This window comes from Erythrolamprus reginae, chromosome 2 (assembly GCF_031021105.1).
Source record: "Erythrolamprus reginae isolate rEryReg1 chromosome 2, rEryReg1.hap1, whole genome shotgun sequence".
Classification (NCBI taxonomy): domain Eukaryota; kingdom Metazoa; phylum Chordata; class Lepidosauria; order Squamata; family Dipsadidae; genus Erythrolamprus; species Erythrolamprus reginae.
In genome coordinates this window covers 223475979-223499732 of record NC_091951.1, presented here as the reverse complement: position 1 = coordinate 223499732, position 23754 = coordinate 223475979, and the positions used below count along the sequence as shown (strand labels likewise).

General features: G+C 42.2%; 1 protein-coding gene across 1 annotated transcript in view; it reads left to right on the top strand.

Moving 5' to 3' along the window:
* Nucleotides 1-4800: 4800 nt before the first annotated feature.
* P3H3 (prolyl 3-hydroxylase 3) overlaps nt 4801-23754 on the top strand; it is a 41307-nt gene continuing 22353 nt past the window's right edge. Inside the window, exons 1-8 of the mRNA XM_070742019.1 lie at nt 4801-5526; nt 8062-8214; nt 9234-9420; nt 12876-13007; nt 13108-13241; nt 20558-20647; nt 23009-23061; nt 23279-23337. Coding sequence (XP_070598120.1) covers nt 5098-5526; nt 8062-8214; nt 9234-9420; nt 12876-13007; nt 13108-13241; nt 20558-20647; nt 23009-23061; nt 23279-23337 — 1237 coding nt within the window. The 5' untranslated portion in view covers nt 4801-5097. The remainder of the gene's footprint in view (nt 5527-8061; nt 8215-9233; nt 9421-12875; nt 13008-13107; nt 13242-20557; nt 20648-23008; nt 23062-23278; nt 23338-23754) is intronic.

Below are 23754 nucleotides of genomic sequence, written 5' to 3'. Positions count from 1 at the left end.
TCTTTGAAGAGGAAATATCAAAGACCCAGTGTATTCACACGTTCTTCATTCTGCTATGCTTCTTGGTTCCACTTTTTTCAGAGCCACCTTCAGACTGTCATTTTATCCTCAGAAATCACAAATAGGCCTTTTTCCAAACAGATGCTAGCCAATCACCTCTCATGTTTTCTTAGGACTCCAAATGACCTAATCACTTTTTCTACACTATTTCATCTCAGCCATCCATTCATATCATCTAGCATTAATAGCTTTTCCTCGGGACTGCATTTATTTAGAAAGTTGTTAAGTTTTCCGCAAACTAACCCCCAATTCTATCATATATTTCTTTAATAGGTAAAGAAATAATTTGATATTTTTCCAATTTTCTCCACCAAAGGCCTTCAAATAGCAGATGAATTTCTCAGAGCCATTAATTTAGCCATCATTGCCAGTTCTTTTTATATATATTTTATTTGCAATTCAGTGAATTCTGTAATTGTTTTCATTAATTCCCCACAATCAAGCTACGTTCATTCAAATGTATTATATCCTTCCCGTTTCTCTTAGTTTCACAGGCACATCATGTGTCTTTACAATACATGATCCATATCATTTACACTACAAATCACAATGTTTCATATACCACAGTTGTCACTAGATTAACCCATAACTACCGATATCTACTATTATTGTGGTTTTCACATAATGGCTTGTTACCAATAAAATAATGTGTTACAGTCAGTTTAGGCTCATTTAGAATAATATGCCACTAGTATAATCAAAGCCCAATTTTACTCCAATTTATACTCCAAAAACCCATTCCATAGATTTTTAAACAAAAGACTATCTTGCAAGTCAGCAACCTGTTACAATCACTCACATGTCACCAACTAAGAGACACTGCCTTAGTTTACTGATGGCCATTCAGAATGTGCTATCTAAGTTCTGTCTACATTCTTAATAGATCTGGAGAGTATTTAATTTGAAACACCTGCAACTGGTCTTAGGAATTAGTGTGATACGTATTAAAAAAAGACAGAACTTCAACCACACTCTTGTAGTCACTATCTTGACTTTTTTGGACCATGTCACTTAGATACCTCCTACTTAATTTCTATTCTTAGTATTTTCCTTGGTAGTTCAGGTAGAAATAATTTGCTTTCCTCAACCCACAGCATGTAAAAAGCTCAAATCTATTGACCTAAGTGCCTATTTTTCACATGGTAATGAACTGACTCATATTTTTAACCTTATCTACCATATTAAAAATATAGATACCTCTGGGTAGTAAGAAAAAAACACACTCTGTTAATCCCGCTGTAATATATTGGGAGGCAACCATCCCTACTGATGAGAAATTCCCATTTAAAAAATGACAGCTAATAGACACCACTCGAACTGAATCGTCAGACATATTCAGATAAGATCTCAGTTGTCCTGCTAGGAGCCCCTCCCGCCCTCCATCTCTAAAGGGCAAAACCTGAAACAAATGCATGATATTTCCCTGCCCAAATCCAGAAATGCCAAACTTAGAAAACATTACGCATACCCTAAAACAGTGATGGCAAACCCTATGGCATGTGTGCCACAAGTGGTACTGGGAGCCATATCGGAAGGCATGCCCTAGGTCAGCGCCAGCGTGCATGATTTTCAACCTTGGGGAAGGCGGTTTCACTCTCTGGAGGTTTAGGGAGTGCGAAAAAGTGCCCAATAGGTAAGTCGGAAGTCCGTTTTTCTGAATTTTCAATTTGCCAATTTTTTCAACGTCCCAGCCCTCTGTTCATGCGTGGGGTGGGGGTGGTTCTACACAGGGGCAGGCTGTGCGCACATGTGTGGTGGGGAATGGGGGTGGGCACACACCTTTTTGGCATGCAAACCAAAAAAATGTTTGACATCACTGCCCTAAAAGCTCTAGAGGTAACTGTACCTTCTGCCCAAGGAAGAGTTCAATGAGAATTTTGGAATACACAGAATAAATTTATTTGGGGAAAAGAGGAAGAACAGCGGAAAAGTACCCATATAGAATTGCAAATAAGATTCATAAAGTTAGTTTAAATGTGCAGCTCCAGAATATATATAAAAGACTTTACAGAGAAAATGAATTGAGAGCCACATCTGGGCTTTCTGTTGGATGGCAAGTTGTTAACATTGCTCTCTTGCAGTGTTACAGCCATCTTCTTAGGAAGAGATCAGTTACTATCTTGTGCAGTCAAGTTGTTCTAACTTTATTGTTCCATCTGGTGAAACAAAAAATTATCTATTAGTTAAACCCACTTTCCCAACTGTCTTATAGATAAATGATAAAGCACTGATTAAAGCATTAGATTGAACAATAATAAACTGGAGGTACATTTTGGGAAACAATAGCTGAATCCTGCTCTATTTAAACGCCTAGCAGGACCAACTTATTTGGGAGCATCTCTGGTGTGGTTGAAACAAGCCAAAAGTTGATACATATATATGTTACATGTTTTTTTGCTGAATTTGAAAACTAGGATAGATCTATTTCGGCCTTATTTTGGCCTCATCAGCTAGCCATACCCACTGGGACTTGAACCTGCAACCTTTGCCTTGTAAGGCAGAGAATTATCCTCTAGGCTACAGTATCCAATCCCTTCAGCTCTGCACCAGGGAAGGGTGTCATGCTGTTATTGATAGTTGGTGTTCATGGATGCACTCTGCTAATTTTCAGCCTGTCTCTCCTACATAGTGGCTGTTAAAGTCTTTACGTTGTATGTTGTAGCAGACTTCTTACTCTTTCAAAATACTAGGTCTCGAGGGGGGGGGGTCATCCAATGAAGCTAAATGGTGCATGATTTGGAACTGATTAAAAGAAGCATTTCTTCACAAGGTGTATATTCAAAGAATGACATTCATCGGAAAAAGAGAAATGCAGAGATATTCATCAGAAGATTCTTTTTTTTGGAGTAAGTATTATGCAAAATGCAGAAATAAATAAGAAATTAAAGGCATCACTTCACGGAAAAAGAAATACGGCTACTTCCTATTGTATTTACCAGTATTTATTATTCATATTCTAAACTGCCCATCTCCCTTAAAGGGGGCCTTCTTCACACCAAACTGTTCACGTGTCTAATTTTCCAACTCTATCCAACCATGATTTTCTAGTAATTCGCCTTTTTCTTGACCGGTGCACTCTTCATTCAGATAACTATTTCAATATAATCCTCTTCATTTTCTCTGCACAATGAATGCATATCAACCAGCCTCTCTTCTACAGGTCACTCATCCCTATGCTCAGTCCATATTCATTCAGTACTCACTCATTCTCAATTGTTGTATCTGTGTCTGACAACAGCTGTGTGTATATATTAGGTGGCAGAATAAGGGCAACAATGTACTGGCTTGTAAGATAGCTTCTGCATAAGAAATCCTAGCTTGCATTAAACAACTTGAAATAAAACTCAGCTCCAATTGAACTTGTGGCAATCTGGCGTGATATCAGAAGGAAGACCAAGCTTGTTCCTCTATACAAAGCGGATGAATGGAAAAACTACAGGTGGGTTCATTTTCTACATACTGTATACCCAGAATAGTGTATGGAAGGCTTCTGATTGAAAGAATATAAAAAGAATTAGCAAACTTTAGGAAGTGCAGGATGGCTGGGCAGCAAGTGAGCAACTTACATAGGTCTGCTCTGTTATATAGTATGGAAGTGAATATGGAAGGTTAAGAGAAACACAAAAATAAGTCAAACATAGCTGGTCTGAGTTTTTAAGAAGTGTGCAAATGGTAAAGCAAAAAAGAAAAGAAGTCAAATGCACATTGCTGCAGTGGAATTTATTTATTTATTTATTTATTAATTATTTGTCAAAAACATGTACAAGATAGTAGGTATCTTGGTGTAAACATAAAAGCAAATTAGGTACAGGTAAATTTGGATGACAGTAAGACAAGGGATGGTAGGCAAAATGGTGCACTTATGCACACCCCTTACAGACCTCTTAGGAATGGGGTGAGGTCGACTGTAAACAGTCTATAAGCTTAAAGCTTTTGGGGTTTGGGAAAGAAATCACAGAGTCGGGTAGTGCATTCCAGGCACTGATCACTCTATTGCTAAAGTTGTGTTTTGTGTGCTTGTGTATTATTGTTTTTCTCCCTGCACTCCTGTTCAGCTTCCAGCTAGGGTCAACTAGGTGCTGCCACCTGTTTCAGTCGAATTGCCTTTTATATGCAAAGTTCGGGGGAGGGGAGGATTAAGGTAATTAAAGGCCCTTTCAGCTCACATAGGCAACAGCCAAAGCATCTATAGCAAAATATTTATTTGTTTATTCATTCATTCAAATTTGTTATTCTGCCCAATTCCTAAATTGGGAGTGTGTGTGTGTGTGTGTATAAATTATATGCAACATATTTTTTTCCTGATAAGTGAACAGGGAGACTAGTATAGATCTATTTTGAGCTTATTATGCTCTCATCAGCTAGCCATACATACATATATACATACATACATACACAGATATGTATGTATATGTGCATGTGTATATAGATTATGTATTAGAGCAAAAGAGCTCAAAATAGATCTTTAGTAGTCTCCCTTCCTTTTCATTATCAGCAAAAATATGTTACACACACACATATACTTTTAATTAATAAAATTAAAGTTTATTACTTTAATGCAAGTAATAAACCATGCATACGTTTTATCTGCAAGCAAAGGCGAACTCCCATTGAAACAGAGCATTTATGGAGCTATAGTACTTCAAAGGCCGGAGCCTCTGTGGTGTTGTGAGCTGGGAGACGGCTGTCCATTTTGTCCTCCCTCCCTCAGGAGAGATCCTCCTCTCCCGCCCAATGACTGGAGGCCAGAGGGCCGGGGCTCTCCCGCTCCTTCGCCAACCCCTCCGCTTCGGGAGGCTCTGAGGGACCGTCTCTTTCTTTCCTCCAATTTGGGTCTCCGCCGCCTTCTTCCCTTCCTTCCAGCAGGCCCCCCTTTCCATCCCAGCCAAGCAGAAGAGCGGAAAGCAGCCGAGGCATCTCTCTCTCTCTCTCCCCGCCCGCCCCCTGCCTTCCTCCCAGCTACGTTTGCAGCTTCCCTCCTGGCTTTCGTTCCCTCGAATAATCCCGCTTTCCCGGCGTCCTCTCCTCGCCTCGGCCATGCTGTCGTTCCCTTTCCCCCTCCTCCTCCTGGCTGGAAGCTGCGGCTGCTTCTCTTCGGGCTCGAGCCAGGCGGTGGCCCCTTTCGACTCGCTCTACGCGGATGGGGTGCAGGCTTACTTCGCCCAGGACTGGCCTCGGGCCTCCGAGCTGCTCCAGCGCTCCCTCCACAGCTACTCGCAGCTGCAGGAGGCGCGCCGTAAGTGCCGCGACGGGTGCCGGAGGGAAGCCTGCTTCGGGAGCCCGTCGCCTTTCCAGCCGTGGGAGGCGAGTTTCTTCGACCGGGTGCTGCAGCGAGCGGAATGCCTGGAGGAATGCCTGGGACGGAGGCTGGGCGGGCGGCTGTCCCGCTACCGAGCCAGCCGCGTCATCCAGCAGGACTTCGAAGAGAGGGAGCCCTACAATTATTTGCAAGTCGCCTTCTTCAAGGTGAGCGGCCCGAGAGGGCGGGGAGGTCTGGGCGCTGCAGTTGCTGATGTGGCTGCCCGTCCTCGGCCCCCCTCTCCCACGCCTGCGAGAAAAGCAGCGCAACAGTTACCCCCCCCACCCCAAGACCGCCCATTCCTCACCGAAGTATTAGCAGACACCGAAACACCTTCCTAAACTCCAGGAAGCTTTTAAGTTTTCCCTGCAGATGCTCTCGTGGCTTTGAATTTCAGCTACTGTAGTCCATTATCCAATCAGGTTTTAATATATTCTTTGCATTAACATTGTACACTGCTCAAAAATAAATAAATAAAGGGAACACTTAACAGAATATAACTCCAAGTAAATCAAACTTCTGCGAAATCAAGCTGTTCACTTAGAAAGCAACACTGATTGACAGTCAATTTCACATGCAGTTTTGCAAATGGAATAGTTGTGCAAATGAAATATTCAACGAGAATATTTCATTCATTCAGATCTAGGATGTGTTATTTGAGTGTTCCCTTTATTTTTTGAGCAGTATATATTTATTCTTTGAGGCATTCTTAACATTTAAACTATTCACTAGGGCTGTACAGTATTACTATTACTATTAGTTTTTCTCATCTTTCCTATCACCCATCTCCTCCCACTTATGACTGTAACTTGCTGCTTGTATCCTTACAATTTATATTAATATTGATTGTTTCCTGATTGCTTATTTGTACCCTATGACAATCATTAAGTGTTGTACCTCATGATTCTTGACAAATATATCTTGTCTTTTTATGTACACTGAGAGCATACGCACCAAAGACAATCACACTTGGCCAATATAAAGAATTCTATTCCATTCCACTCCATTCTGAGATGGGTTGTGACTGAGGGACAGGTCTAAAGTACTAAAGTCATCTGTTAGGTATACAGTAAGCTCTGTTGAAGACTGCAGGATATTAATCTTAACCCTCCCACCCAATTTTTATTTTCACTGCATCTGTAGGTTGTTTCTTTTCTCTTTTCCCCCCCATTGAAACCAATAGTCCGGTCATTGAGTTCCTTTGATAAAACTTGCACTAATTCCTGGCATCACATTTTAATTATTTTGTACTACTGTCTTGCATGAAATGTTGATCCATCTATTGATTGCAAATGCTGGGCTTGGGCCATCTTTTAAAAAGCACTAGTTTATGGGTCATTGCAAAACAGAAGAACTAATCTCACAGGATCCTAATTCAGAGCTTGTGAGATACACAGTGTGGAATGAAGAATAATTTGATAGCCAATGGGTGAGCAATAAAATGATTTAGCATTGCTGTTGCTGCTGTTGTTACATTTATACTGCTTTTTTTGTTTCGTCTGGGTGGTGTAATGCAGTGTTTCCCAACCTTGGCCACTTGAAGATATTTGGACTTCAACTCCCAGAATTCTCCAGCCAGCGCTTGCTGGCTGGGGAATTCTGGGAGTTGAAGTCCAAATATCTTCAAGTGGCCAAGGTTGGGAAACATTGGTGTAATGAATGTTAATTTGTGAAGAAACACTATATTCTTCAATCAGCAAAATGTCTCAGGTTGACCTGCTGTTGGAATTTTCACTGGGGACTATGTTAGCAAAGCTGATCCTACAGGGTGAAATCTTGAATTTCTTTTCACTTTGGGTTTACTCCATTATTTATTTATTTTGTCTTGCCCAGCTTGTTAGACTACTTTCTTCCTTCCGAGGGGTGGGGAGGATCAGTTGGCATCCATTATCCATCGCTATCTTAGACTGAGAGGGCTTTCAATAGTCAGTGTTGTTTTTCTTGACAAATTAAAAGGAAGAAAAAAAGGAGAAAAATAACTTAAACATATACTGTATAATGTAAAAATATTATTCTAAATGTAGCACTGTTTAGAGTTTACTTGTTTCTATTGAAATAACCTGATTTCCAGAATAATAGTCCTCAACTTTGTTTATTTGATTGTGGTTATTGTTGTTGTGCTTTTTGTAGGGAGTTTATTTTTTTTTATCAGTAGCTAAGAAGACTCCTCTCCATTTTCAAATTTGAGGTGACCCCTTGTTCCAATCCCCTGTTTTCTTAGAGTTCTCCATCTAGTTTTTTTTAGAAAGAACAATGTTTCCACCCTAAGTGGGAGGGGCTATGATGATTAGGCTTTATAAATCTAATAAAATAAATAAAACTGCCTGCTGTACATATCAGTGATAATCATGTGAATTTAATCCTAATGGCACATAGCTGTCAAGGCACATGGGATGAGGTTTCCTGCAGATTCACTACAGAGAATAAGGATTTTAAAAATCAAGTAGATGGTATATTATGGGTATTGGGGAGGGGGTTTGTGTGTGTGTGTGTGCTAAACAATTAGCATGTGAATTATTGTATAATTTTAATACAATAAATATTATTTCACAGATACTTTAGTCAATAGTACTATCTAGGAGCAAATGGATCTAACCAGAGGGATTGCTGAATTCCTTTTTAAACTCCCTGCTCCCAGACTGAGATAATTCCCTTGTAGTCTACATTCAATCAAAAAGGATTTTATTTTCTCTTTTTAACAGTTAAAAAAACTGGATGAAGCTGTCTCTTCAGCTCATACATACTTCATAGCCAATCCACAGCACCTACAAATGCGCGAGGATATGGAGAAATACCGGCGCATGGCAGAGGTGAAATCTGAAAGCTTTCGGGATCTGGAGGCTCAACCACATTGGGTGAGATATTTTTGGAAAACTGAATGCTATAGAACAGGTCAGAAGGGCTGCTGTGTAGAGATTGTAAGTTACAATTCTAAAGACCTAAGAACATGTCGACTCTCATAAATAATTGTGCTGTTAGTCCTTGCTTTCTAAGGGGTAAGAAAACATTGTCCTCCTGTGTTTTCCTCATATTTCTTCTGCAAGTTCTCAGAACAAAACTTCAGCATAAAACTTCCTATGTAAACCACTCCAGCACAAATCTTGTGGTCCTGATTGTCCCAGCTTTGTGACTGCCAAAAATGGTTGTCATTCCTGCTGCCGTTCAGCATAGCTTGCTTTGGACCTAATGAGGAAATTGCAGATCCTTCGTGGTCAGCGAAGCGCCTCTCCTTCCTTCACCACCACTACAAGACGGATGTGACCCTAAAGGATTACCTGGCAGTGGATACCAGCTGGATTTCACCAGGCTCTGCAGAGCCCGCTATTGTCCAACCATTCTTGCCGTGACGTCAAACCGGAACAATTATTTAGCAGAAATCTAACAACTGTTTTTAAAAAAACAAACTGCTTTTTAAGATTGAATGGTTATTGAGCCCTAGAAGTTATGTTTTTCTTTGTTTCAAATTTTTCTCTTTTAAAAAACTGTTAAAATGTATTTTTGAATTATTTTTGTAAAGCAGGATTTAAATTATACAAATGCTTATAAGGCAAATCCAAAAATATATTTTTTTAAATGATCTGAAAATTTTTGGAGATAATGCGCTCTGCCGAAGCATCACAGTAGTGGGCAAAACATCACAGCGTGCTCACTTGTCGTGAGTGTGAGAATTCTGCAAAGGTGATAAGTGCAAGAATTAGTTGTAAGTCATTTTTTTCCATTGCTATGGTAACTTCAAATGGTCACTAAAGGATTGGTTGTATGTTGAGGATTGCTTGAATTATTTTGACAATTGTAATATTCTTTGGATTCAGTAGTCCCCTCCTGCGCAATCTTTGAACTTTAACAAAGGTGGCTTGGTTCTGTGACTCTGCAGGTAGCTTATGAAGCTGGGATGCATTATTATGGTATGGATGACTACCAGCAGGCAGCAGCAAAACTGGAAGAATCGCTCAGAGAGGGGCTGCTGGCACTGGAGAATTGCAGAGCTCTTTGTGAAGGTCCTCGAGAAGATGAGTACAATAAAGAAGAGACACAACTTGGCCTCTATGAAAGCATTGCAGGTAACATGAAAGGTTTAGAAAAGTATGATGAATTGTGTGAGCTAGCAAAACCATAATGCATTGTCTGAAAAAACATCTTTTTAAAAAAGAGATTTGCAGATCTTCAAAGGAATGTGTCATTTGGACAAAAGATAGAGCAAAATATACTTTTGAAGGTATTTTGCAAAGCAATACAGCCTTTTGCTTGTGAGGCTTCCTTTTCAGGAATAACCAGAGAAATGAGAATTGGAACTACTGAACAAAGCTTCATTGGAACTACTGAACAAAGCTTCCAAAAATGGTGGAAGGTCTTAAGCATAAAACTTATCAGGAAAGACTTAATGAACCCAATCTGTATAGTCTGAATGAAAGAAGGGAAAGGGGGGGCATAATCAAAACATTTAAATATGTTAAAGGGTTAAATAAGGTTCAGGAGGGAAGTGTTTTTAATAGGAAAGTGAACACAAGAACAAGGGGGTACAATCTGAGGTTAGTTGGGGGAAAGACCCGAAGCAACATGAGAAAATATTATTTTACTGAAAGAGTAGTAGATGCTTGGAACAAACTTCCAACAGACCTGGTTGGTAAATCCACAGGAACTGAATTTAAACATGCCTGGGATAAACATATATCCATCCTAAGATAAAATACAGGAAATAGTATAAGGGCAGACTAGATGGACCATGAGGTCTTTTTCTGCCGTCGATCTTCTATGTTTATATGTTTCTAAGATTCAAGATTATGCAAAATACTTCTCTGGGGAATTCCTGTCCTCTATTTAATACTTGAGCATGACAAGGGAAAGTTTGAAATGGTAAAGTGTTGGGGTTTTTTTCCAAATTTGGAGCAGTTAGGTGAGGTATAGCTCTTAATCAGTGAGATTGTACAGTTACTTTTAGAAGAAATTGTTTGAATGGTATGACTTATTCAGGACAAGATAACAATGGATCTTCACTTATTAAAACTGATTAGAAAAAGTGTCCCTGTAAAGAAAAACAACTGCCATTTTTTCATGTTCTCACAATAGCTGTAATAGCTTTTGCAAAATAAAAGAAAAAGAGGGGCGAGGAGAATTCTGAAATTTGGAATCAGATTTGGGAGAAGATTAAGTTATTGGCTACTTTAAAAAAAAATATTGAAAAATTGGGAGTCTGTGCTGAAATTTATGGGAATGTCTATGACCATCTGTCTATTACTCAATATTCAATGTGCCAGTCTCTCCCACCCCCCAAAATTAAGAAATGTCAGGAAGGATTGATTGCTTGATCGGGTTTGTAGGACTGCCAGATACCTCCGGAACCGCCTTCTACTGCACGAATCCCAGCGGCCAATAAGGTCCCACAGAGTTGGCCTACTCCGGGTCCCGTCGACCTAACAATATTGTTTGGCGGGCCCCAGGGGAAGAGCCTTCTCTGTGGCGGCCCCGGCCCTCTGGAATCAACTCCCCCCGGAGATTAGAACGGACCCCACCCTCCTTGTCTTTCGCAAGTTACTCAAGACCCACCTATATCACTATGCATGGGAGAACTAAGACATCTCCCCCAGGCTTTCTTATATTTTATGTTTGGTATGTATGTGCTGTATGGTTTTTAAATTGTTGGGGGTTTTATATAATTTTATTATTAGATTTGTCCCATTATTATACTGTTTTTATTACTGTTGTGAGCCACCTCGAGTCTTCAGAGAGGGGCGGCATACAAATCTAATAAATTGAAATTGAATTGAATTGAATTTCGTTACTAGTCTCCACCCTCCAAATGTTGCACTCCTGAACAATCGTACAAATTAGAAATTCTCTCAGTTTTAAAAGAGGCCAATGAGAAGGGACTGGGAGGCACCCAAATGAATGTGTGACTCCAGGCTGCCAGGATTTTAAAAGGCATTTTGAGATAAGGAAATCAAAAAGTAGGTATCAGAATAAGATGCAGTAAATTTGGAAGATTTTCTAATTTGTACCAATAACAATAATCAAAAAAGGTCTCCATTGTCCTAGGGAAAATTAGAAGAGGGTTATTAGTCAATTTCAGAGCCCAGCACAAATGGTTGTAAATGCTAGCAGTGAAAAATGATACCCAGCTAACTGCTAACTACTGTATTTTTCAGAGTATAAGACACACCGGAATGTAAGATTCACCTTAGTTTTTGGGGAGGAAAATAGACAGGGTGGCTGGGTGTAATTCTGCCTACCAAGTATTCATCTGGCTAGTACTTAGCCTGGTCAGCTTCAGCACATTAGCTCACTTGCTGGTTTTGAGGTTGGGTCCAATTGAGTCTGTGCTTTTAAAGCACAGCTGATTGTCAGAGGGAACAGCAGTTAGGAAAAACAGCTTCAAAAGCACAGCTGAGCTCCAGTGACTAAAGCAGGCAAAGGACGGAAGGGGTAAGAGAAGGCAACAGCTCTTCTGTGTAGCCATTTTGGGCACCGCACGTCGAGCATTTGGAGGCTGAAAACACAACACACAGAACCCAAAAACTTAAGCCATTGTCAATGGCAATCTCTGCAGCCAGGAAGAGGACACGCGGAGGCCGAAGGGTAGGGGACAGAAGATGGGCGTGGCTACATTGGAATTTTAAGACACACCCAAATTTTCAGCCTTTTTTGGGGGGGGACCGTGTGTCTTATATTCTGAAAAATACAGTAAATCAGGCACTGAATATGTTTCTTTGGGGATCTTTTCAGTCTCCAATTTCTGATCCATACTCTATTATATTTTTCTATTTTGCATGACATGGTCTTGATGCCTCCCTTGGCCCACTAAAATTGAGACCACTTTTTCCAATCTCTGCTTACCGAAGTCTTTTTAAAAAAATAATAATAAACAACATAGTATTCTGCACTTAACTTGCACAGGCAATCAATGCTGCACAAGTTGTGACACAAGCCAAAACAATGTAGATAAGCCAATGTATTAGATTTTGAAATAAAATATCACATTCAAACTACAGTGTTCCCTTGATTTTCGCGGGGGATGCATTCCGAGACCGCCCGCGAAAGTCGAATTTCCGCGAAGTAGAGATGCGGAAATAAATACACTATTTTTGGCTATGAACAGTATCACAAGCCTTCCCTTAACACTTTAAACCCCTAAATTGCAATTTTCCATTCCCTTAGCAACCATTTAGATTATTACTCACCATGTTTATTTATTAAAGTTTATTTTAAAAAATATTTATTAAAGGCAGACGAATGTTTGGCCATGACATATGACGTCATCGGGCGGGAAAAACCGTGGTATAGGGAAAAACCCCGCAAAGTATTTTTTTAATTAATATTTTTGAAAAACCGTGGTATAGACATTTCACGAAGTTCGAACCCGCGAAAATCGAGGGAACACTGTACTTAAAATTAAATTTAACATGCATTGCTTGAATGGGGAAATAAGAAACACTGAAAATGTAGGATTCTTAGCAATACTTGTTCCACTGTTTCTGTAGTTGAGACGCCAAAGCCTCTTGTGTTTCTCTCTGCTTTCCAGCTCATTATGTCCAGGTCTTGAAATGCAGGCAAGAGTGCGTCCTTGGTATTGCCACCAAGCCAGGCAGGGTGTCTTCCACCGAAGATTTCATCCCATCTCATTTTGATTTATTGCAATTTGCCTATGACAGAGGTAAGCAGGGAATGAACAGCTGAGAAGTTCATGAAGTTTTGCCAGAATGGCAGACCGAAAAAACGTGATGATGAAATGAAGTTCATTTTCTTTCTTTTAGTTGGAAATCGGACTGTTGCTGCTGAATGTGCAGCTACCTTCCTGCTGTTCTATCCCTCAGATGAAAAAATGCTGGAGAGGCTGAAAGAGTACCAAGCAGATCTGGGAAAAGAAATAGCTATTCCAGCCAGAGAGGTAGCCAGCAGCACTTCTCTTATCTGAAATCAGTTCTCAGTTTTGACAAATTAATAAGGTTTCAGTGATAGAATCATAGAGTTGGAAGCGGCCTTGGAGGTTCCACTAGAACAGCCGTGTTAAACTCAAGGCCCACAGGCCAAATCAGGCCTGCGAGGTGCTTAGATCTAGCCCCCGGGGCCAGTCTGGAAGTAGCAAAGGATTGGCTTACAGTGCCTCTACTAGCAAAAATGGGGCAACCACTTTTGACCTCCGGAGTGGCCCAGGAGGCCTTCCAGGCCCAAAACGAGGCCTTCGTACTACTGCTGGAGGCTGTTGACTCAGAAGATTATAAAAGGGAGTAAAAGTAAAATAGTTTACCTTTCAGGCTTGCAGGATTGCTACTAGCCCAGTGACGGTAAACCTATGGCATGGGTGCCATGCAGAGCCCTATTCGCTGGCATGCAAGCCATTGCCCTAGCTCAGCTCCAACGTGCTTATGTGTGCCAGCCAGCTGATTCTTGGCTCACATAGCAGCTCTGGGAGGGTATTTTTGGCTTCCAATGACAGGCATAGGGCTAACAGTTTATTTTTAAAGGTTGTGGCTAACAGGTTGCCAAATGCAGTGGCTAACAAGCGCATTCTCTCAGCTAACGGCAAAAGCTGAGACCCTATTTGACAGCTCTTTTTATACTAGCTGTCAAACAGGAATAAGTGTAGCGCCCTGTTATGGTCGGACCTGAGGGAAAACTGAAGACATAGCATTCCTTCCCACCTAGTGAGCACATGTGTAGTCAGCTAGGTAGGCAGGGTGCTGCCAAACTAGCCCAGATCTTCTTAATATGCTTTTGGAATAAGGCTGGGCCTTCTTAGCTTCTGGTTTCAATGGGGACCCCATCGCTACTCCGGTTGGCTGGGCTCTTGTCAGACTATGGTCAGAATCTGCTGGTAAGTCTTTCACTCACTCGTCGGGTTCCTTCTCATTTTTGGTGAGAGGCCTGTGTGAAGTTGGGCTGCTGCCTGCTGGCATCAAATTGGTAAGGCTTCTAGTTTGTACCCAGTCTTGTGGTTGCCACATTGGAGTGTTATTTCCACTCTCATAGCTGGTTTAGGTGCCGCTTCCACACTTTGCCATCCTCTAACTCGACTTCGTACAAGCATGGCCCTGTTATTCTTACTATTATCCCCGGTAACCACAAGGGGTTGCTTGCATGATTCCTTGTGCAGATCCCAGTTCCCATTGTGAACTCCCTCAGCTCTCTGACGGATTCTAATAGTTTTTTTGGGACATGATCAGGGTGCTAGTGGTGTAGCATGGTTCTGATTCTGCAGCCCATTAACAGTTCTGCCAGGCTGACGTTGGTTAGTGGGCATGGTGTTGCATGCTGAACCATCAGGTATTTATCTATCTTTGGCTGGCAATCCTCACGCCCATTTTACTTAATGCTTCCTTAGCTGATCAGACCTTTCTTTCAGCAAGCCATTCCCCGCTGGATGGAAAGGAACCACCAGCGCATAGCAGATTCTTAGGTCCACCAAGACCATCACAAAGGATGCTGCAGTGAACTGGGGCCCATTATCCCAGGCTAAGAGGTCTGGCAACCCATGGGTTGCAAACAATTTTCCAAGGGCTTCATCTATGGGTAAGGTGACCAGACGTCACGTTTTTGGCAGGACAGTCACGCTTTTTGATAATTTGTCCCACGTCCCAGGGTGTTTGAAAAATGTCCTGCTTTTTTAAAAGATCAAGTAGTTGGCGCGACAGTCATTGCCGCAGTCATCGCCGCAGTCATCAGCGGCTCCAGACCGGTTAGCCTCCCATCAAGCCAACCCCACCGGCCTAGACCACCTGCTGGATAACACCCGGGTGGGAGCCTCCAAGTCCAGCTGAGCCGGGCCCCTCCCTCAAGAGGAAGGTGGACCTGGCAGCCCGTAGGAGAAAGCCGAAGCAGCCGGGCGTTTGACAAGTCTCGGCAGCTTGGGAAACTCTCCTCTTCTTTCGCCTCCTGTGTGAGTCCTTCTGGCCAGCTCCTTCGATGCAAAAGGCCAGGCACCTCAGCTCCTGAGCCCCTTCTCCTTCCCTCCCTCCTCTTCTTCCTCCGCCCCCACCCCTCGGCCATGACATGATCTTCAAAGGGATTCTCCATTTAGCCCCTTTGCCCCATTTAGCCCCTTTGTTGGTATTCACTTTGAAAAAAATAAAGAGTTGAGTGGATCCTACTCAACTCTTTACTGGCTTGCTGAAAAAATGGGGGAGGGAGGGAGGAAGAGAAAGAGAGAGAAAGAGTGAGAGTGAGAAGGAGGGAAGGAGGGAGAGAGAGGGGCACTTCTGAGCCCCTTCTTCCCCCTCCTCTTCTCCCCTCCCCCCCCCACGACCAGGGCACGATCTTCAAAGGGACTCTCCATTTAGCCCCGTTGCTGAGCCCTGGCTTGCTGAAAAAACGGGGGGGGGAGGGAGGAAGAGAAACAGAGAGAGAAAGAGGGAGAGGGAGGGAAGGAGGGAGAAAGAAAAAGAAAGAGAGGGAGGAAGCAAGAGAGAAAAATAAAAAAGAGGAAGGAAGAAAGAGAAAGAAAGAAAGAAATCGAGAGAAAGGGAGGGAGGAAGAGTGAGCGAGAGAGAAAAAGGAGAGGAAGGGAGAAAGAGAAAGAAAGAGAGAGTGGGGGGAGAGAGAGAAAGAGAGAAATAGAAAGAGACAGGAAGAGAGAGAGAGAGAAAGAGAGAGAGAGGAAGGGAAGGAGGGAGAGAGAAAGAAAGAGAGGGAGGAAGAAAAAGAGAGAAAGAGAGAGAAAAGAGGAAGGAAGGAAGGAAGAGAAAGAAAGAAAGAAATTGAGAGAAAGGGAGGGAGGAAGAGTGAGAGAGAGAGAAAAAGGAGAGGAAGGGAGAAAGAGAAAGGAAGAGAGTGGGGGGAGAGAGAGAAATAGAGAAATAGAAAGAGACAGGAAGAGAGAGAGAGAAAGAGAGAGGGAGGGAAGGAGGGAGAGAGAAAGAAAGAGAGAGAAAGAGAGAGAAAAGAGAGGAAGGAAGAGAAAGAAAGAGGGACGGAGAGAGAGAAAGAAAGAGGGGGAGGGAGGGAGTAAGAGAGAAACAGAAACAGGGAGGAAGAGAGAGAGAGGAAAAAAAAGAAAGATTTTTTTTCTCCATGTAGTCCAAATTTTTAATCAAGAACCATCATCACCACCACCACCCCATCAATGGTGTCCCTCTTTACCAATGTGAAAATCTGGTCACTTTATCTTTGTGCTTATCAACCACCATGGACCACCATTTGGTGACCGCTGCTTTAAGCTGTCTAGATCTATTAACATCTTCACTCTTTCATCTAAAATATTAATGATCCTTTCCATCTCTGCACGTTGTAAGTGTCCCGTCAATTACTTATTCAAGTCTCTCATAAAATTGAATACGACAGGACTGGACCCTGTGGCACTCCTCTACCTATTTTCTTCTATAAATTGAAGCAAGCCACTAATACGTTTTCACTGGATGCAGTCACTCAACTATGAATCCATCTAGTAGTAATAGTAGAAGTAGTCTTTTCTATAAAACATGTATTAATATATAAGTGAAACAATAATATGATTAGAATGTTATCTACCAACTCTTACTCATTGCTTTGTACCCAACCACTCTGTGCCAATAATAAAGCTATTCTTTCATAATCCAAGTGGGTTTATGTAGATGCCTTAAAGCAGAGGTCTTCAAACTTGGCCACTTTAAGACTTGTGGACTTCAACTCCCAGAATTCTCCAGCCAGCTATGCTGGCTTGAGAATTCTGGGAGTTGAAGTCCACAAGTCTTAAAGTGGCCAAGTTTGGGGACCCTTGCCTTAAAGCATTATCTTCCTATTACCATAGGGCAGTGATGGTGAACCTTTTTCCTCGGGTGCTGAAAGAGTGTGCACACGTGAGTGCCCACACCCATAATTCAATGCCTGGGGAGGGCGAAAATAGCTTCCCCCGCCCCCCAGAGGCCCTCTGGAGGCCGGAAATGGCCTGTTTCCCAACTTATGGTGGGCCCAGTAGGCTCATGTTTCTCCCTCCGCAGGCTCCAAAGGCTTCCCTGGAGCCAGGGGAGGGTAAAAATGCTGTCCCCTATCCCCCCAAAGGCTCTCTGGAAGCCAAAAATGTCCTTTCAGAACCTCTCTGCAAGCCAAAAATCAGATGGCCAGCACACATATGCATGTTGGAGCTGAGCTAGGACAACGGCTCTTGTGCCAGCAGATATGGCTCCGCGTGCCACCTGTGGTACCCATGCCATAGGTTCACCATCACTGCCATTAGAAATACTTTGAGACCAATTACTTTAAAAGAAAGGCTTTAATATTCTCCAGTGTTTCAAGCACGCAATTAAGTGGATGATTAATGACAGACCTACAGTATTGAACAAATCATGACTTCTAAATACCTATGCATCCACTTTCAATCATGTATTTGCCAGATCAATCAAGCAAAGGACCTTTACATATGAGCTCCCAAAGCATCCTTTGCAATTATTAAATATTCCTCTCAGCATAGTAACAACCACATTCAAGGCTAAAGTACTGGGTTCAGTAGATGTATTTATAAGGATGCTTGTAGGTTGAAAGCTATCCAATACGAATTTTTAAAGCTATACCCCTGGATCCTTTCTTTTATTTTGTTTCATTTCCAGCATTAGTTTACAAATTGCCAAATTGCCTATAAGAGCAAAAACGGGTAGATAGATCAATATTCTCTATGAAAATCACACTGGTATATTTATCGGTAGATATAGAAGTTGAATCTGTTCCATGTTTGTTTATTTATTAGATTTCTATGCCGCCCTTCTCAAGGCGACTGCTACACTTTGAAATAAATTAACAATAGAATGCATTACACTTATTGTTAGAAATCTTAATTGCTTCTCTGAGCAGGAGCTGATCATTTCATTTTCATTTCATTTATTTGGATTTGTATGCCGCCCCTCTCCGAAGACTCGGGGCGGCTCACAACAAGTGAAAAAACAATCCAATACATAATCCAATTAATTAAAATATTAAGTTTAAAAAACCCCTATACTAACATACACACACACAAGCATACCATGTATAAATTCAACGTGCCCAAGGGGAGATGTTTAGTTTCCCCATGCCTGACGGCAAAGGTGGGTTTTGAGAAGTTTACGGAAGGCAGGAAGAGTAGGGGCAGTTCTGATCTCCGGGGGGAGTTGGTTCCAGAGAGTCGGTGCCGCCACAGAGAAGGCTCTCCCCCTGGGGCCCGCCAACCGACATTGTTTAGTTGACGGGACCCGGAGGAGGCCCACTCTGTGGGACCTAATCGGTCGCTGGGATTCGTGCGGCAGAAGGCGGTCTTGGAGATATTCTGGTCCGATGCCATGAAGGGCTTTAAAGGTCATAACCAACACTTTGAATTGTGACCGGAAACTGATCGGCAGCCAATGCAGACTGCGGAGTGATGGTGAAATATGGGCATACCTGGGTAAGCCCATGACTGCTCTCGCAGCTGCATTCTGCACGATCTGAAGTTTCCGAACACTTTTCAAAGGTAGCCCCATGTAGAGAGCATTACAGTAGTCGAACCTCGAGGTGATGAGGGCATGAGTGACTGTGAGCAATGAGTCCCGGTCCAGATAGGGCCGCAACTGGTGCACCAGGCGAACCTGGGCAAACGCCCCCCTCGCCACAGCTGAGAGATGGTTTTCTAATGTGAGCTGTGGATCGAGGAGGACGCCCAAGTTGCGGACCCTCTCTGAGGGGGTCAATAATTCCCCCCCCAGGGTAATGGACGGACAGGTGGGATTGTCCTTGGGAGGCAAAACCCACAGCCACTCCGTCTTATCCGGGTTGAGCTTGAGTCTGTTGACACCCATCCAGGCCCCAACAGCCTCCAGGCACCGGCACATCACTTCCACCGCTTCGTTGACTGATCATTCTACCCCAAATGTTAACTAAATAACATTTAGTTATTTCCAATAAGGTTGCTGAATTTTTAACCACAGTCGTAGTTTGCAAAGATCATCCTTTACATTATTACTTTAAGTCCTGTTATACAGAATATATAATATTTAATGTATTATAATATTGTCTTCTCTTAAATATTGATCTGGGGCTGTAATAGGTTCCTCAGAGTGAATGGCAAGAAATTTAGATATTCCCCAAGAAATGAATGGGTGAAGCAAAAAGAAGGATGGCCACTAGATTAAATTGTTTCCAGCTCATCCTTAGCCCATTATCCATAATCCCTTTGGCAAGGAATCTGCGTGCCCTTGCTGTCCCTTTCTTTTTCTGATGCTCACACCACTTCATGACCTTAAATCAACTAAGATTTGTTTAGTTGGCAAGCAGCTTCTTTTGCTTGGGAAAAAAGTGAGTTCTTACTTGTTTCAATCTATTGCAGCCCACCTCTTTGGTTCTCCGAGTTGCAAAACCGGATGTTAGTTTAGGGTATTTAGTTTAGACATTTTCAGAAGTCTAAGATGAAAGTTGTGGATAATTTTTCTCTTTTGTCCTTTAGAAGTTCTACCATTGCTGTTTGCCCCAAGTTGCTGTTGACTAGCAGTTTCCTTTCGGGGGCAAGTAACAGAATACCCCACGAAAGCAGACTATCAATCCTAGTTCTAGAAAGCCTAGAACTACGTCGCCTAAAACACGATCTAAGTATTGCCCACAAGATCATATGCTGCAATGTTCTACCTGTCAATGACTACTTCACTTCAATCACAACAATACAAGAGCACGCAACAGATTCAAACTTAATATTAACCGCTCCAAACTTGACTGTAAAAAATATGACTTCAGCAACCAAGTTGTCGAAGCGTGGAACTCATTACCTGACTCAGTAGTGTCAACCCCTAACCCCCAACATTTTTCCCTTAGACTATCCACAATTGACCTCTCCAGGTTCCTTAGAGGTCAGTAAGGGGCGTGCATAAGTGCACCATCCCCTGTCCAATTGTCTCTCCCTATTTCATTTATCTTTTCTTCCTTTCAAATATGTTCACCTATACTTTTATATCTTCTGTTCTTTTCTTTATTTATACAGTATTATTACATATCTATTCTCTTCAATGTGTATTATGTATTGGACAAAATAAATAAATAAATAAATAAAATTTCAAGGATGGTTGCAGCATGGATGGCATTAATCCCTGTCTCTGCCATGATTGTGACCACAAGACAGAAATATGAAGCTCATATTGACTATAATATCTAGTTTGGCCTGAAGGTTGATTGCCTGCAGCAGAGATGGCTGTGTGTTTTTGGTGTCTTGTTTTCTTGAACAAGAAACACTCAAATCATTTATGATTTCTGTACATTATTTTATATTACTATGTTGTAACATCTGCTTTCAATCCACAGAACATCCGCCATTATGTGCAAAGATCCTTTATGGAAAAGAAGCTGATCTATTATGCAGTACAACACCTGGATGAAACTTTTAAGGATCCAGTAAGTGTTTGTCTTTCTTCAAAGCTAGGTTCACCGTGGCCTCCTTGCAACAAAGCTATTCATTGATGTCATCTATCAAATACTGCTTGATAAAATAGTACATAGGATCCTCTTTCTGTCCTCCTTTTCTGATGCCTGAAATGAATTGAAAGAAGTTGTGGTTTAAGGGCATCAGTATATTCATTTATTATAAACCTTTTTCAGCCAATGTCATCTAAGACTGTCAGGGCAATATGTAAGAAACATAACATCCTAGATATCCTACCTTAAAGGTAAAGGTTCCCCTTGCACATATGTGCTAATCCAGTGATGGCAAACCTTTCTTGATTTGGGTGCCAAAAGTGTGCGCACCCGCACAATAGTGTACATGTGTGTGTCCACATCCATAATGCAATGCCCTTCCCACCTGCATGTACACAATCCCTGTGCTGCGCCCCCCCCCCTCCCCATGCATACACACAACACCCCTTGCCCTCCTAGACCTGTGTACAGGCCTCACTGTAGCCTCTGGGAGTTGGCCCAATAGGCCCATTGATCAGTTTTTCACTCTCCCCAGGCTTCAGGAAAACCACCCGAAGCCTAGGGAAGCCGAAAAATGGCTCAATGGGCCAACTGAAAGTTTGGAAACGAAACGGAAGTGGAGCAGTCCTACTGCTTACTTTCAGATTGTTGCAACCAGGCCTCACAAAACTCAGCCCATTTCTTCAGCAGCTGGCAAAGCTTTCCTGAAGGCCTCTGTAGAAGATAACAGAGCTCCGAATCAATCTGGAGATCTGTTAACAGCTGCAGAGGCCTTTCCTAAAGGCCTTTCCTGAAGGCCTCTGTAGCCAATAACAGAGCTCTGGATTGATCTGGAACAATGCTGTCGGCTGGAGAGGCCTTCAGGAAAGCTTTGCCGGTTGCAGAAGAAATGGGCCTAGGTGTGTGAGGCCTGGTTGCAACTATCTGAAGGTACGTAGTAGGGCAGCTCTGTCTCGCTGTATAATGACAGCCCGTCAGAAACATTCAGTAATGAAACAGTTAACTAGTGTGCCTTATTGCAGTGTTTCCCAACCTTGGCAACTTGAAAGTATCTGGACTTCAACTCCCAGAATTCCCCAGCCAGCATTCGCTGGCTGGGGAATTCTGGGAGTTGAAGTCCAAATATCTTCAAGTTGCCAAGGTTGGGAAACACTGCCTTATTGGATCCTCCTCTCGTGTCACTTCCTTTTCCTGCTTCTTCTTCCTTCTTAACCTCCAGGAATCTCCAGGATGTAAGAAGCATATGTTCTCCTGTCCCTCGAGACAGTCCTTTATTTGTTTTATCTCTGTTTTTGAATAAATATCTTGTTTAAAGAAATGATTGGGGCTTCTGTCCATCGACCCCCGGAGTTAAGGTTCTAACAGACTTTACGTTCCGTGACAAGCTCCATTTCTGTTTCGTTTCTGAACTTCCGATTTGCCTGTTGGGCCATTTTTTGGCATTCTCAGGCTTCAGGTGGTTTTCCTGAAGCCTGGGGAAAGCGAAACTGACCAAAAAGAAGGCCGAAAATCAACTGGGCAGAGCGAGAATGCACGCTGGAGCTGACATAGAGCAACCCTTCACATGTCCTCAGATATGGCTCCGCATGCCACCTGTGGCTTTTGTGCCATAGATTTGCCATCACTGTGCTAATCATTCCCGACTCTAGGGGGCAGTGCTCATCTCTATTTCATAGCCAAAGAGTCAGCGCTGTCCAAAGACCTCTCCATGGTCATTCGGCATGACTAAACGCCAAAAATGCACAGAATGCTGTTACTTTCTCCCACCAAAGTTGGTCCCTTCTGCAGGCAATTCAAACCCCCACGCTAGGGATTTGAACTGCCGAACTGCTGACCTTTCTAATCGACAAGCTCAGTGTCTTTAGCTACTGAGCCACCACGTCTTACAGCCCAACAGAATTCTAAAACAACACCAGACTAAAATAAATCAGAAGAATGTTAATGATATACCAAAGGAAACGTAAAGCAGTGCATAGAATTTGAAAACATATGTCAAATAGAGGTCTTTAAAATGATAGCATTTAATGCCGGTCAAGTATGTATAGAAAAAATGTTCCAAAGGTGGTGTGTTACCACAGTAAAAGTGCTAACTAGAGATGGAACTGTTTCTAAAAAGCTGTTACTGATTGTGTGGGAAGGATTAGACTGCTTGTCGAACTGCAGGAAACAGGACATATGATTTTTTTTCCCAGTCTGCTGAACTTTCACAAATATTTCTACTGTGTGGAATAGCCAGAAAATAGGACACGTGTGCCTGCTGTGGTGAGGTGTCCTGTGAAAAAATAAAATGGGCCAATAAACCTAATTTTGTAGTGCTAAGTCCTGGATGTGTTTCTTTAGGATTTATGGACTCCCGAGGAACTGATCCCTGAAAGCATGAAGGAGAAGCGCAAGTAAGTTTCTGAACAGAAACATAATATATGGATGCAATTCTAGGACATCTTAATGAAAGGCAAATGATTCAGCTCTGTTCGGAAAGATTAAAGAGTCCTTAAACGTAACGGGATAGAAATTATAACATATTTGATTTATTGCTGAGCTATTGAATTGAGGAGGCAGTCTCCTGCCCTGTAGTTATGGCCTTTTCTATATTTGTTTATTAACCCCAAGAGAAGATCAGGAGAAGCGAAGCTTGAAGGCCTCACATATGCAACCACAGGATCAAAACGGTGAGTACCAGACAAAGAATTGATGAATGGGAAGAAAGATTATCATGATTCTTCTTCTTACCATAAAGAGAGAAGAGGGAGACTCCAGCAGGATGACTCCACAGTTTCTCCTAAAAATGAGATGGAATAAGTCTCCTTCCCAGTACTGAAGTTCACCTGCTGAAGCGTGGGATTGTTTGGGATTCCAGTTTATTAGTTGCCACAGGGACCCAAAGGGATAGTAAAGCTGTAGAACTTATCTCAGCACAGAAGATGTATTCAGAGCACCTCTTGGGCATTAATGGCCTATGGCCACAGCATCTTCTCCACAGAGGACTGTCCTCAGTTTGGATGTCAGCCAGTGAATCCTAGTTCAAATCTTATTACCCTTCAGATACGTTAACATAGAACTTCCATCATGCTGATTAAGCATTGCAG